Source organism: Haematobia irritans, chromosome 2, assembly GCF_050003625.1.
Source record: "Haematobia irritans isolate KBUSLIRL chromosome 2, ASM5000362v1, whole genome shotgun sequence".
Classification (NCBI taxonomy): Eukaryota; Metazoa; Arthropoda; class Insecta; order Diptera; family Muscidae; genus Haematobia; species Haematobia irritans.
The window spans coordinates 189620461-189636409 of record NC_134398.1 but is presented as its reverse complement, the minus strand read 5'-3'; the positions used below and the strand labels follow the sequence as shown (position 1 = coordinate 189636409).

The 15949-nt window shown below is 30.6% G+C and overlaps 2 protein-coding genes across 3 annotated transcripts in view; both read right to left on the bottom strand.

Moving 5' to 3' along the window:
• The window catches only part of Trim9 (E3 ubiquitin-protein ligase Trim9), a 751598-nt gene that overhangs the window by 593216 nt on the left and 142433 nt on the right, over positions 1–15949 (bottom strand). The gene's annotated exons all lie outside the window — the stretch shown is intronic.
• Positions 1810–11094, bottom strand: LOC142226835 (lipase 3-like). The gene is made up of 4 exons (XM_075297068.1): positions 10764–11094; positions 10474–10651; positions 2642–3003; positions 1810–2564 (listed from the first exon to the last, which is right to left on the bottom strand). Exons 1-4 carry the CDS (start codon positions 11052–11054, stop codon positions 2004–2006), a joined length of 1392 nt encoding a protein of 463 aa, XP_075153183.1. The 5' UTR covers positions 11055–11094; the 3' UTR covers positions 1810–2003.

Sequence of the window (15949 nt, the reverse complement as noted above, 5' to 3'; positions counted from 1 at the left end):
CTTTCGCCAGTAGCCAAGACACTTGAGGCATTACTCCTCCCCAGCCTTGTGGAGAATTTTCCAGCTGCCCACCATCAACATGGATTCCGTAAGGTACATAGTACGACAACAGCCTTACATGCCATTTCGACACATATTAATAAGGGACTTAACCAGCCCAGGCCGTGTCACAGGACGGTCCTCGTGGCGCTTGACCTATCGAAAGCATTCGATACGGTCAACCATGCCACATTATTTGAGGACATCGAGAATACGTCCCTACCGGCAGGAGCGAAGCGTTGGGTGCTGAATTATATGTGTGGACGCCAGTCGTACGTGGAATTCAGGGACAGAAAGTCAAGACCGCGTAGATTTAAACAGGGAGTTCCCCAAGGTGGGGTGATATCTCCGGCACTGTTTAACCTCTACATGTCCTCGATTCCACCCCCTCCTGACGGCGTCGAGATTGTATCATATGCGGATGACTGTACAATCTTGGCATCTGGGCCCATTGTTGATGACATTTGCGATCGGTTGAACGTCTACATAGCTAATCTTACCAGTTATTTCACTGCGAGAAACTTGAGGATATCCCCCACCAAATCCTCAGCCACACTATTTACTACATGGACGGCAGAAGTGCGCAGGCAGTTGAATATCAGAGTCGATGGAGTAATAATTCCGACCACAAATTACCCCAAGATTCTTGGGGTCACATTCGACAGCCTTTTTAGGTCATCTGCCCATGCCACTGCAATTTGTAATAAGCTCCGTGGTAGAAACAAGGTCCTCAAGTCACTAGCCGGCAGTACTTGGGGTGCGGACAAAGAAACCTTGCTAACTACTTATAAGGCAATTGGCCGGTCAGTGGTAAACTATGCAGCGCCAGTGTGGACACCGCAGACCAGTGATACGCAGTGGAATAACATACAAACCTGCCAGAACGCTGCTCTTAGAACTGCGACTGGGTGTCTCCGCAGCACACCCCTGGATCACCTTTATGTGGAGACAAAGATCATCCCTGTGCGAAGACACAACTACATGTTGTCAAAGCAGTATCTCCTGGGTTGTTATCGCAGTAATCATCCAAACCACCATCTTATGGATACACAACCACCACCCAGGAACGTAAGGGTTGATATACATAATCTAGAGCGCGAGATCCAGCGCTATAAAAGAGAGCCTCTAGATCAAGCAGCGTACCAGGCAGGTTTGAACAGGATTCATGAGGATACTGTAGCTGAAGCGGTCAGAAGCTACAAGGTTAATCCTGTTCTTGGAGTCCGACCACCGCCCATAGCACCGGAGGAAAGAGACCTCCCACGGCAGACTAGGGTAGTTTTGGCCCAATTAAGATCAGGCAAGTGCAGCCGCCTCAATTCCTACTTATCGGTGATTGATAGCAGCGTAGCTGACGTTTGTCCAATTTGCAACCAAGGGCCACACGACACGCGTCATCTTTTCTCTTGCCCAGCCAAACCAACCCGACTTACCACCAGATCACTCTGGACACACCCCATCTTAGTCGCAGAGTTCCTTGATCTGCCAACAAGCTGATGTACCATGCGTATAACATGAAATGGATGAGATCACAATAAACTGTTACAACAACAACAACACGGAGAATTTAGCTGAAACGGTGAGCAACCACAAAATTAGGACAGTTCTCCAAATCGTATTACAGAAAATTGCGACCTCATCCGAGTGATGATATAGTTTTGCCAAAACCACCTGTCTCATGGACTAAGAGTCAACTAAATACTAACATTCAGACCCTTAGTATCCTAATTCAAGGGACCTAAAGCCCAGAGCACTTTTACAACAATCATATATTTTACAATAGTTTATATTAACATTGTATTTATTTAACTTAAATTCTAGTGGCTTCTTACTTATCGCTAACATTTTGTTCATCATTGCCATATACAATAAATTACGCATACATATATTTTGTACAATAATTAAATAAACTTATAACTCTATTTAAATACTATAAAGAGTAAAAATTCTGGGTCATATGCGACCTACATATCATTAAAATCACCTCTCTCGGTCATTTCCATAAGAGCCATAACTTTATTGTACAACACCTCTTGGGCATCCATGCCCCATACGAAATCCAAATGATTAAATTTCGGATTAACAACCTGAAATTTACCCACAACATTTGGTAATTTACGACGCAATTTATCCACATCCTGTGGCGTGGACAACCAATCATTGAGTGAATAATGAAGGGCCACTTTGCTATGGACATTTTCCAAATTATACTCTGGAGGATTTATGGTACCATAACGCCAATGATTACGTATCCAACCATAATCGTATTGACGGAAATGGCCACTGTGTTTCAATTGGCCATAGTGTTGCATTTGTTTGGTGGCAGCTCCGGCGGGAGCATGACCCAGGATAACCGGTAACATGGTCTCATTCATTTGTTGCTTATCGAAACCCGCAGCCAGGAACATAACATTTGTACAGATTTCTTCGGTGAATGAGTCATCATCGCAAACAATTTGATTGAGCAGGGTAATGAATTCATTATTGGGTAAAAATTCATGGGCACCAATCATCTTCAACAGAAGCTAAGGATGAATTAAAGGAAATTCAATTAAAAAATTTGGATTTATTGATAGAAAAAAACAAAACATTTCCAACTTACCGCCAAAGGTTCTTGGAAGAAAGCCAAAGCTTCTACTACAGGACTTTTGCAATGCTTAAGAAATGCCACTGGAGCCAAGGCTTGCATTAGTATGACCTTATCACACATCTCTGGTCTCTCACTGCACATAATGAAATAGGTCATGGTACCCTGTGAGTGGCCTATATAATGCAACTGCTTTGACGAGGTCATATCCAGCACGTAATTGATACTGGCTGGCAAATCATATTTCCCCATTTCATGAAATGTAAAATCCCAAAAGACAGCATGTTTCGTGGTATATTTGGTATGATTCCTGGAGTATGTGTTGCCACGCACATTGGTCATCCATACATCATAGCCCCTTTCGTATAGAAGATAAGCTGAAATACGCATTTTCATCAAAAAAAAAAAAAAGAAAATATTAATAATAAATTTTTATTCAACAATAAAAGATCACATTTCTTTAGAACAATGGAATGGGCTGATCTTATCACTGACCGCGGCCAAATACGTCAACAGAAATCGTCTTTTGTTATTGGGAATATTCACATTTGGTTTTGTCAACTCTTATACATAGAGCTGATTGCGTGACCTCCATTGAATAATGATAGACCTTAGCCGACTGACTTTAATGCTTTGTCGGAAGGAAAGCTTAGAAAAAAATTCGTATTTAATTGTTTTGTTTTGGAAAATTTCGCGTGAAAGTTTAATTTATTGTTATAGTTTTTTTTGCGTGAAATAAAACGTTTTGCGAGCAATTAAATGGTGATTAAGAAATAAAAACAAATGCAATTATTATGAATAAATGAATAGATGTTAAAATAAATCATGGAACAGAGGAAAAAAATGGGCGTTCCACAGGATAGGTTAGGTAATTTGGATTTTTTCTACCAAGCCATCCTAGTGGGCTGTCGATCCGATCATCCCAGTTCAATAATAAAAATGCTTTGTCATGGTTGATAAGCGAAAAACAAAATTCTAGGAAATTTTCTTTGAAAAAAATTTCCAGGAAATTTTCTATCGAAATACAATTTTGATAAAATTTTCTAAAGAAATAAAATTTCTAGGAAATTTTCTATAGAAATAAAATTTCTAGGAAATTGTCTATAGAAATAAAATTTCTAGGAAATTGTCTATCGAAATACAATTTTGATAAAATTTTCTATATAAATAAAATTTTTATGAAATTTTCTATACAAACAAAATTTCTAGGAAATTTTCTATAGAAATAAAACTTCTAGGAAATTTTCTAAAGAAATAAAATTTCTTGGAAATTGTCTATCGAAATACAATTTTGATAAAATTTTCTATATAAATAAAATGTTTATGAAATATTCTATAGAAATAAAATGTCTAGGAAATTTTCCATAGAAATTAAATTTCTAGGAAATTGTCTATAGAAATAAAATTTCTTGGAAATTGTCTATCGAAATACAATTTTGATAAAATTTTCTATATAAATAAATTTTTTATGAAATATTCTATAGAAACAAAATTTCTAGGAAATTTTCTATAGAAATAAAATTTTTAGGAAATTTTCTATAGATATAAAATTTCTAGGAAATTGTCTATCGAAATACAATTTTGATAAAATTTTCTATATAAATAAAATTTTTATGAAATTTTCTATACAAACAAAATTTGTAGGAAATTTTCTATAGAAATAAAATTTCAAGGAAATTGTCTATAGAAATAAAATTTCTAGGAAATTGTCTATCGAAATACAATTTTGATAAAATTTTCTATATAAATAAAATTTTTATGAAATATTCTATAGAAACAAAATTTCTAGGAAATTTTCTATAGAAATAAAATTTCTAGGAAATTGTCTATAGATATGAAATTTCTAGGAAATTGTCTATCGAAATACAATTTTGATAAAATTTTCTATATAAATAAAATGTTTATGAAATTTTCCATACAAACAAAATTTCTAGGAAATTTTCTATAGAAATAAAATTTCTAGTAAATTGTCTATAGAAATAAAATGTCTAGGAAATTGTCTATCGAAATACAATTTTGATAAAATTTTCTATATAAATAAAATGTTTATGAAATTTTCTATACAAACAAAATTTCTAGGAAATTTTCTATAGAAATAAAATTTCTAAGCTTAAGACCCTAGCAGTCATAGCTTACAATTATATTTATAATTTTATTGTAAATGTAATTAATTGATAAATAAATAAAATAAATAAATAAAATTTCTAGTAAATTGTCTATAGAAATAAAATGTCTAGGAAATTGTCTATCGAAATACAATTTTGATAAAATTTTCTATATAAATAAAATTTTTATGAAATATTCTATAGAAATAAAATGTCTAGGAAATTTTCCATAGAAATAAAATTTCTAGGAAATTTTCTATACAAATAAAATTTCTACGAAATTTTCTATAGAAATAAAACTTCTAGGAAATTTATAGAATCTATAGAAATCAAATTTCTTGGAAATATTCTATAGAAATAAAATTTCTAGGAAATTTTCCATAGAAATAAAATTCTACGAAATTTTCTATACAAATAAAATTTCTACTAAATTTTCTATTGAAATAAAACTTCCAGGAAATTTATAGAATCTATAGAAATAAAACTTCTAGGAAATTTTCTATAAAAATAAAATTTCTAGGGAATTTTCTATTGAAAAAAATTTTCTAGGAAATTTTCCATAGAAAAAAATTGTAGAAAATTTTCTATAAAATTAAAATTTCCGGGAAATTTTCTATAAAAATAATATTTCTAGGAAATTTTTTATGCAACAAAATTGTCTATAAAAATAAAGTTTCTAGGAAATTTTCTATAAAAATAAAATATCTAGGAAACTTTCTAAAGAAATAAAATTTGTAAGAAATTATGTATAGATATACAATTTTTCTATAGAAATAAAATTTCTGGGAAATTTTCTATAAAAATAAATTTTCTAGGCAATTTTCTATAGCATTAAAATTCCTAGGAAATTTTCAAATCTGTTTACTTAAAATTTAAATCGGCTAAAGGGTGATACGTCAAAGTTTGGTCAAAATTTGGTCAAGGGAAAACGCGTGTAAATCGGTGAAATCGTTTATTTAAAAAATCAAATTAAATTTCTTTTTCAAGTTCAATTAGTATAAAATTCAGGAAAAATATTCAATTAGGCTTTCGCTTTTCCAAATCCGAATTGCCGGGCCTCACGCTTGACACCTGCCATCAGATTTTGTACAGCCACCTTGTTCACCTTCTTCGCCGCAGAAAGCCAGTTTGCCTTGAACTGCTGCTCGTCCTTAGCAGTTTTTTTGGTCTTCTTTAGGTTCCGCTTGACAATAGCCCAGTATTTCTCAATTGGGCGGAGCTCTGGCGTGTTGGGAGGGTTCTTGTCCTTGGGAACCACTCTATGGCCTTTTTACCGTAATGGCAAGATGCCAAATCCGGCCAAAACAGTACGGAACAACCGTGTTTCTTCAGGAAAGGCAGCAGACGTTTATTCAAACACTCTTTCACGTAAATTTCTTGGTTGACAATCCCGAAAGCTATGAAAATGCTACTTTTCAAGCCACAGGTACAGATGGCTTGCCAAACCAGATATTTCTTTGCGAACTTTGACAGTTTTATGTGCTTGAAAATATCTGCTACCTTTCCCCTTCCTTTTGCCGTATAAAACTCCTGTCCCGGAAGCTGCTTGTAGTCGGCTTTGACGTAGGTTTCGTCGTCCATTACCACGCAATCAAACTTCGTCAGCATCGTCGTGTACAGCCTCCGTGATCCCGCTTTGGCCGTCGTATTTTGTTTATCATCGCGATTTGGAGTCACTACCTTCTTGTAAGTCGATAGTCCGGCTCGTTTTTTGGCTCGATGCACGGTTGTAGACGATACACCCAGCTTATTTGCAGCATCTCGGAGAGAGAGGTTAGGGTTGCGCTTGAAACTACCGGCAACTCTCTTTGTCGTCTCAGCGGCTTCCGGTTTTCGATTTCCCCCCAAACACTTTAATTACATTTGTAACGGTTGATTTGGCAACTTTTAGCGATTTTGCCAGCTTTGCGTGCGAGTAGCTCGGATTTTCGCGATGCGCGAGCAAAATTTTGATACGCTGCTCTTCTTGCTTGGACGGCATTTTGACAACTGAAGAGTGAATTCCAAAATCAAAATAGGAGTAACATTCTACACACACACCTTAAAAATGAGGGGCGTTCAGGTTTTTTAAATGCAAAATTGAAAGAAATACGTCAAGTTGATATTGACCAAATTTTGACCGTATCACCCTTTAATGCCCGGCTATTGGAAATATTTAAATCTAGAGCAATTTTTTGGCAAGTTCGCAAAAGTGCATTATGATTTATCGGTGTATTAGAAGTAAAGGAAAATGTGAGTCTATGTTTTCGACATAGATGCCGATTTTACAAGGAAAATGTGAGTATTTCGGCCATTTTGTCCCAATCCTATAAAAATAAAATGTCTATGAAATTTTCTATAAAAATTTTTTATGAAAATAAAAATTCAACGAAATAGTCTAGAAAATTTCGTCAAAATTTTTTTTCTATAGAAAATTTCGTCGTAATTGTATTTTGCTAATCAACTATGACCAAGCATTTTTATACCCTTCACCACTGTGGTATAGGTTAGCATAAGTTTGTTAATTTGTATATAATGCCAAGAAGCACCAGTCTCGGAACCATCGTTTAGTATACAGATGGTCTTAGGTGGCAGCCCGATGTATCAGGCTCACTTAGACTATTCAGTCCATTGTGGTAATACAGATGGTCTTAGAATCAAATTCTGAATCGACTTAGCGTATTTTGGAGTGCAAACTGCAGCTCGCAGTTTAAGTCCGATCGTCATCAAATGTGGCACAGGGCCTTACCTCGGCTCAAAGACAAATCGCTATTGATTTTGGAACAAATCGGTTCAGATTTAGATACAGCTGTCATATTTTTATTAAATCAGATTTACACTTATGTGGCCCCCAGAGCCCACATTTTTACTGCCGATTTACTTGAAATTTCGCCCAGGGAACATTCTAGAGATGCATGTCAATTTATAGGTTCAGACATAGTCTTAGCCCTCTTATATATTTTTCGCCCGATATATAAGACCACAAAGACCAAATTTAAACTCCGATTTACGTGAAAAATAGAAAATTGCCTAGAAAATTTATTTTTATAGAAAATTTCCCAGAAATTTTATTTTCAAAGAAAATTTCTCGAAAATTTTATATTTATAGAAAATTTCCTAAAAATTTTATTTCTATAGAAAGTTTCCAGGATTTTTATTTTTATAGAAAATTTCCTAGAAATTTTATTTTTATTTTAATGAAAATTTCCTACAACGTTTTTTTTTCTATGGAAAATTTCCTAGAAATTTTGTTTCGATAGAAAATTCACTAGACATTTTATTTTTATAGAAAATTTCGTGGAAATTTTGTTTCTCATAAAAATTTCGTAGAAATTTTATTTGTATAGAAAATTTCGTAGAAATTTTATTTCTATGGAAAATTTCCTAGACATACTATTTCTATAGAAAACAATATTTCGACGAAAGTTTTTTATGAAAAAACACCTTGAAAATAAAATGGTGACTAAATTTTTACCAAAACACTATTTTGACGAAATTATCTATGTAAATAAACTTTCGACGAAAATTTTTTAGGAAAATTAATAAATAAATAAAATTTCAACGAAATTTTCTATGAAAATAAAATGTTGTCACAATTTTCTATGAAAATAATTTTTCTACGAAATTTTATATGAACTTAAAATTTCTAGGAAATTGTTTATGAAAATAAAATTTCTAAGAAATTTAAAATCAAAATTTCGTCGAAATTTTCTATGAAAATAAAATTTCTATGAAATTTTATATGAAAATAAAATTTTTAGGAAATTTTATATGAAAATAAAATTTCTAAGAATTTTTTATGAAAATAAAATTTCGACGAATTCTCCTATAAAAATAATATTTCTAAGAAATTTTCTATAAAATTCAAATTTAGACGAAATTTTTTATTAAAATAATTTTTCTTTTTAAGAAAAATATTCTATGAAAACAAAATTTCGACGAAATTTTCTATGAAAATAAAATTTCTAGGAAATTTTATATGAACATAAAATTTTTAGGAAATTTTATATGAAAATAAAATGTCTAAGAATTTTTTTAAGAAAATAAAATTTCGACGAATTCTCCTATAAAAACAAAATTTCTAAGAAATTTTCTATAAAATTAAAATTTAGACGAAATAAAAATTCAACGAAATTTACTATGAGAACAAAATTTCGAATACATTTTTTATGAAACTAAAATCTCGACGAAATTATCTATGAAAATAAAAATTCGTCGATAATTTCAATGAAAATTAAATTTCGTCAAAAATTTTATCAAACAAATTTGTTTGCAATAATTTTTACGAAAATAAATATTCTATGAAATTTTGAATAATTAAAATTTAAGAAATTTTCTACAAAAATAAATTTTCTTTTTATGAAAACACAATTTGGAAAAAAATTCTATGAAAATAAAATTGTGACGAAATTTTTTATCAAAACACTATTTTGATGAAATTGTCTACGAAAATAAACTTTCGACGAAAATTTTGTAGGAAAATTTATATATAAATAAAATTTCAACGAAATTTTCTATGAAATTAAAATGCTGTCAAAATTTTCTATGAAAGTAATTTTTCTACGAAATTTTTTATGAAAATAAAATTTCGACGAATTCTGCTATGAAAATAAAATTTGTAAGAAATTTAAAATCAAAATTTCGTCGAAATTTTCTATGAAAATAAAATTTCTAGGAAATGAACATAAAATTTTTAGGAAATTTTATATGAAGATAAAATGTCTAAGAATTTTTTATGAAAATAAAATTTCGACGAATTCTCCTATAAAAATAAAATTTCTAAGAAATTTTCTATAAAATTCAAATTTAGACGAAATTCTTTATTAAAATAAATTTTCTTTTTAAGAAAACACTATTTTAACGAAATATTCTATGAAAACAAAATTTCGACGAAATATTCTATGAAAACAAAACTTCGACGAAATTTTCTATGAAAATAAAATTTCTATGAAATTTTATATGAACATAAAATTTTTAGGAAATTTTATATGAAAATAAAATGTCTAAGAATGTTTGTATGAAAATAAAATTTCGACGAATTCTTCTATAAAAATAAAATTTCTAAGAAATTTTCTATAAAATCAAAATTTAAACGAAATTTTTTATGAAAAGAATTTTTATCATGAAAACACTATTTTAACGAAATATTCTATTAAAATAAAATTTCGAGGAAATTTAAAATCAAAATTTCGTCGAAATTTTCTATGAAAAAAAATTTCTATGACTTTTTTTATGAAAATAAAATATTCATAAATTTTCTATAAAAGTCTAATTAAGACAAATTTCTATGAAAATTAGATTTCCACAAAATTTTTTTATGAAAATAAAGTTTGTCTATTAAAGTCTAAGTTTAATGAAATTTTGTATGGCAATAATTGAAATCTCATGACCATATAAAATTATATATGAGATTTAAATTTTAGCGAAATATTGAAAATCCAATTTGGACCATTTTTTCTTATGAAAATAAAATTTCGACGAAATATTTTATGAAAATCCAAGTGTGGCAAAATTGCAATGAAGGGTAATCTAACTACTGATCACTTTTCTCTCCTATGCCTTGACTTACAGGTGGTAGGAGCTCTGGTTTTTACGTATTAACCATTAATTTCGTAATATTGAAAGTTAGTGATTTATATTGATTATAATAATCTCAATAACCTATGGGCTTTGATCAAATCAAATGGGATTTCCCAAAACAAAACAATAACTCTTTATTTCCGATTATCACGCTCCCCAATATACTACAAATACTTGTCTTACCTAATCCTTTGTTGGGGCCCATCATTACCCAAGTGGCTGAAGAATCCAAAAGGCCATGGGTCAATAGTACTGGCATAGCACCATGATTTGCAATACGATGTAATTCCAAAATATAACCATCATCAGTAACGACATGATGGGTTTCCGAAGGATAACCATATTTCTTCACTAATTCCGGCTAAATAGAAAAATACCAATTATAAATCACCACAAAAAATTCGTTTAGTTTAGTTTTTTTTTTGTTTGTTCTCACTAAAACACAAATTGAGTTTTACACTTAGATCACTAACCGTTTTCAACATAGAATCTTCAATAATATCTGGATCAATTGAAACATCATTTCTTAACGATTTCATTGAATCTTTTACATGACGTTGAATTTTCGCGGAACCGGCATCGAATACAACACCTGGAAATTTCGGTATATCAAATAAATTTATATTTCCCAAAGAAAATGACCATGATGATGATGATGAGTCGTCTGCGGTTGCCCATGACCCTGAACTACAAAGGCTTGCTATGCCTATGAGTAGGGTAAACAATAAACTCCTATGGGATATTAAATTTCGCGCAAATATCATTGTCTTGATTGTTGAACGTCTTAAAGTGAACTGATTGCAAAAAATTTAAAACAATTGTTTTTACTTAAAAACTATGACGATGTTGTTGTTGGTGTCATTCGATTACTCTTCTCTCCTTATCACATTACAAAAACAAACAAAAAAACGCAAACAATAGTTGACTACAACAACTCTCACACTCATTAATTGATCAATTGAAGAAAATCCAAGAAATAAAAATCCCACAGACAAGCGCTAATGTGGTTGTTGTTGTGTTTTACTGATTAAAGAACATTTTACTTCGCTTCAGTGACGCTCTCTCGCTCTCACTCTCTCACTTTCTCACCCTCTTTGTAGAAGCTATTCATATGAATTGTAGGGCTATTCGTATTTATGAATCAAACACCGGTTAATCATAACAATACAACAATGACATTTCTTATCACAATCAATGGAAATAATACTGGAGAAGACAGAGTGCCTTCAACGACTGTCCCATCCGTGATCATATTCATTGGTTAGTTGTCGGTTAAGTTTCTTTGAGATATGTATAGATTTTGTTGAAAAAAGACGATGGATGATGATCCCAGAAGAAGAACAGTTATGTGTACACTCAAACAAACAGTTCGTAGTATAAGTAGTTAAGAGCGTTCACACTAGGCATGAAATTTCAATCTTTAGTTCAAAAATCTCTTTACAAATCTTAAGTTATCAGATTGGAGAAAAACTTGAGATTTCGTTTGTTTGGGGGTGTGTTATAATTTGGAATTTTAAACTGATATTTTTTTGTGCGTATATACCCTACTAGAGAATGAAGCCGACCCATTTTTGTCGGCGGCGGCTGACACTAAATTTTTGCTTCCGGCGGCGGCGGCTTGACGGCTAAGCCGATAAAAAATTGTCTATTCAATTTGAAGTTTTCCGAATTGTAATGAGATTAGTTGTACAACCAATCTTACAATCAAATTTACATTTCATTCAAATTTTTTGAGCTAAATTTTTGTAAAACTGTTATGGCAACTTGATACTAATTGAATGAAAGTTCAAAATTTTGGCAAAAACTATAACAAATATTATTTCCGATATAAATCAATATTTTAGATTAATTGGCGGCTAAATTTGAGTCGAGATGAGTCGACATATTCGGCGGCGGCGTCGACTGCTAAAAACGGGTCGGCGTCTTCATTCTCTGTACCCTACGGGAAATGGATCAAACACAGGACTGGTACAAGACTAGTTCCTGGTGTGCATGGGGACCAGTCCTAGTTCTGGTCGAGACATATGGAAGGGACCGGTCACTTTAACATGGGTTTGTCATTGACGGGGTAAATTTACACTTTAGGACACGCCTTGGACTCGTTCCTAAGGACACGTCCTGGGGCATTTTAGTAGTAGCACTCCTTCACTAATTCTACTTATCACGCTCCCCAATATACTACAAATACTTGTCTTACCTAATCCTTTGTTGGGGCCCATCATTACCCAGGTGGCTGAAGAATCCAAAAGGTCATGGGTCAATAGTACTGGCATAGCACCATGATTTGCAATACGATGTAACTTTCAAGATTTTTATATTAAGCGAGTATGGAAATCATTAAGTTATCACTATTTAAAAACTGCGACAAACTGGATCACCGGTACCAGTCCTGTGATAGGTCCGTCAGTGGCAATTTGCACCAATTTCCCGTAGGGTATATTTCAAATACGTAATGAAAAAGGTGATTTTTTGGCTATTATCTCTTTGTCAACACAAATGACGTACGTTTCGTGTTTTTTTTTTTTACTATCAAACATCATCAGTTTGTTCTATAATTTCACCATGAATTGAACAATACAAACTAACAACGCTTGCAAATTTTATTATCAAAATGCGTCCTCTGTTAAGAAAATTTATCGCGCGAAAAATTTTACTCAGTGACAAAGCTCATTTTTGGCTTAATGGGTATATAAATAAGCAAAATTGTCAATTTTGGATTGAAGATCAACCAGAAGAATTACAAAAGCTAACAAATGCATCAAGAAAGAGTCAAAGTTTGGTTTATGGGCTGGTTGCCCAAATGCAAGAGTTTGGCTTGCATGACATCCCAGCAAAACAAAAGCGTGGTCAAAAAAGTAGCGAAAATGTTCTTTCTATATCCGCAAGTGGTACAAAATTGGCGCAGAAGCGATGACGTAGGCTTGTCATAGGACGGATGTCCACCATTGCACTGAATTTGCATCACTTCATAAGGTATGATACGGGTTCAGTGTTTTGGATGTGAATTAAAAAATTTTGTGATATTTTGCAAAATAATTAATTTGTACAATTTTTTTATTATCTTTAATGCATTCTAACGCTTCCCTGAAATGTTTGACCTAAAATATTTAAAAAAAATTCGAAATTTTCTAGAAATAATTTAGCATTTTTTTCGACAAAATTTAAATAAATTTATTAATTCCTACCAGGGCTGTCAATTTTGCCGATTTATCGTCATTTTGACAATCTTTTTACTCAAAAAACAGCAAATGCCTATTTTTGCCCCAAAATGACGATATTAGCTCGACAGTTGTCAGATAGAGAACTTGCAAGTTTTTGTTAGAGATTTCATTCATTTTACATCTTCAGTATTAGTATCACGGTTGCCACTCGTGCCAAAAATAATCCACCAAAATTTAAAGACAATTTTACCAAAAAACTACCAAATTAAAAAACAAATATTTTGACCAAATTTTGGCGTTAGGATTTAAAAAATGTCAAAATGTTATTTCTATAGAAAAAGTTGTCAAAATTTTATTTCTATAGAAAATTTTGTTCAAATTTTATTTCTATAGAAAATTTTGTCAAAATTTTATTTCTATAGAAAATTTTTATTTCTATAGAAAATTTTGTCAAAATTGTATTTTTATAAAAAATGTCAAAATTTTATTTCTAAAGAAAATTTTGTCAAATTTGTATGTCTATAACAAATTTTGTTAAAATTTTATTTCTATAGAAAATTTATTCCTATAGAAAATTTTGTCAAAATTTATTTCTATAGAAAACTTAAAAAAAAAAACTTTTACAATTTTTTCATAGTAAATTTTTGCTAAACTTTATTTCTAAAAAATTTTTGCAAAATTTTATTTCTAAGAAAATTTTTCCAAAATTTCATTTTTATAGAAAATTTCGTCAAAATGTTATTTCTATAGAAGGGTTTGTTAAAATGTTATTTCTATAGAAAATTTTGTAAAAATTTTATTTCTATAGAAAATTTTGTAAAAATTTTATTTCTATAGAAATTTTTTTCAAAATTGTATGTCTATAAAAATGTTTGTTAAAATTTTATTTCTATGGAAAATTTTGTCAAAATTTTATTTCTATTGAAAATTTTGTCAAAATTTATTTCTATAGAAATTTTTTTCAAAATTGTATTTTTATAAAAAAATGTCAAAATTTCATTTCTATAGAAAATTTTGTCAAATTTGTATGTCTATAAAAAATGTTGTTAAAATTTTATTTCTATAGAAAATTTTGTCAAAATTTTATTTCTATAAAAAATTTTGTCAAAATTTTTTTTTTCTATAGAAAACTGCAAAAAAAAATTTAATTTTTTTATAGTAAATTCTTGCAAAACTTTAATTCTACAAAAAATTTTGCAAAATTTTCTTTCTAAGAAAATTATTCCAAAATTTAATTTTTATAGAAAATTTCGTCAAAATTTTATTTCTATAGAAGGTTTTGTTAAAATTTTATTTCTATAGAAAAGTGCACCTCTATATAGGAGAGTCAATAAATAAGAGTTTTATGGTCAAATTTCAGAAAATCGGGCAACACATACGTAAATATTAAACATCTTTACTTTTGTGTATGATATTTAAAAAAAATAATTTTTATATTAGGTTTTAAATTGCATAACATAACATTGCATAAAAGTTTTGTTTTTATGTTATTTTTATACAAAACTGAATTCATTGTGCTTGTATTGTTGAAACGCATAGTTATGTATGTTCATTTTCTGTTATTTATATGAAATGAATACTTCTGTTTTTAACTAAAAAATTAATTTGGTTTTAATATTATTTACTTTGCAGATTTTTTGACGACTTTTAAAATGGACGTGACGATTATGACGATTTCTTCGGAAAAAAGTGACGATTCTTCTTGAAATTTTATTGGCAGCCCTGATTCCTATGCTGTTTTGAAATTATTTTAAACAAAAATTGTTAAAATTATCCATTAAAAATATGGAAAAAGGAAGTTAAAAAAATTTAATTAAAAGAACTTCCTGTGTAGTTAAGAACAGTTTTGGATGTGCTTTCAAAAATGCGCCTTTAGAACAACTTCCATTTTGTTTTTTGAAGAGATGTGGTTATAATCTTCAAACACTCAATTATGGACCGTACTACACGGACGAAAAAGAATGTTTTTCATATGTTTGGATGTAAAAATTATATGTTTGGAACTAAAAATTTTTAACAAAATATTTGTAAGTGTAAGCATATAATGTTCATAAACTAGCATTACATGTTTGGGACATATATGTTAATATGTTAGAACATATTATGTTTGGGACATAAAATGTTTGTAAATATAATATGCTTAGATGCAAACATATATTAATTTGGAAATAGTCTATAAACATATATGTGTTTCGAAAGAGAGACCTAGAGAGTATGCTGCAAGTAAAATAATGGAAGTAACCAATTGGCGCCTTAAAAATATATCCACACAAAGAAAATTTCATTAAAATTTTTTACAACCAGTGTATGTCCTAAAGGGTGATACGGTCAAAATTTGGTCAAGGGAAAACGCGTGTAAATCGGTGAAATCGTTTATTTAAAAAATCAAATTAAATTTATTTTTCAAGTTCAATTAGTATAAAATTCAGGAAAAATATTCAGTTAGGCTTTCGCTTTTCCAAATCCGAATTGCCGGGCCTCACGCTTGACACCTGCCA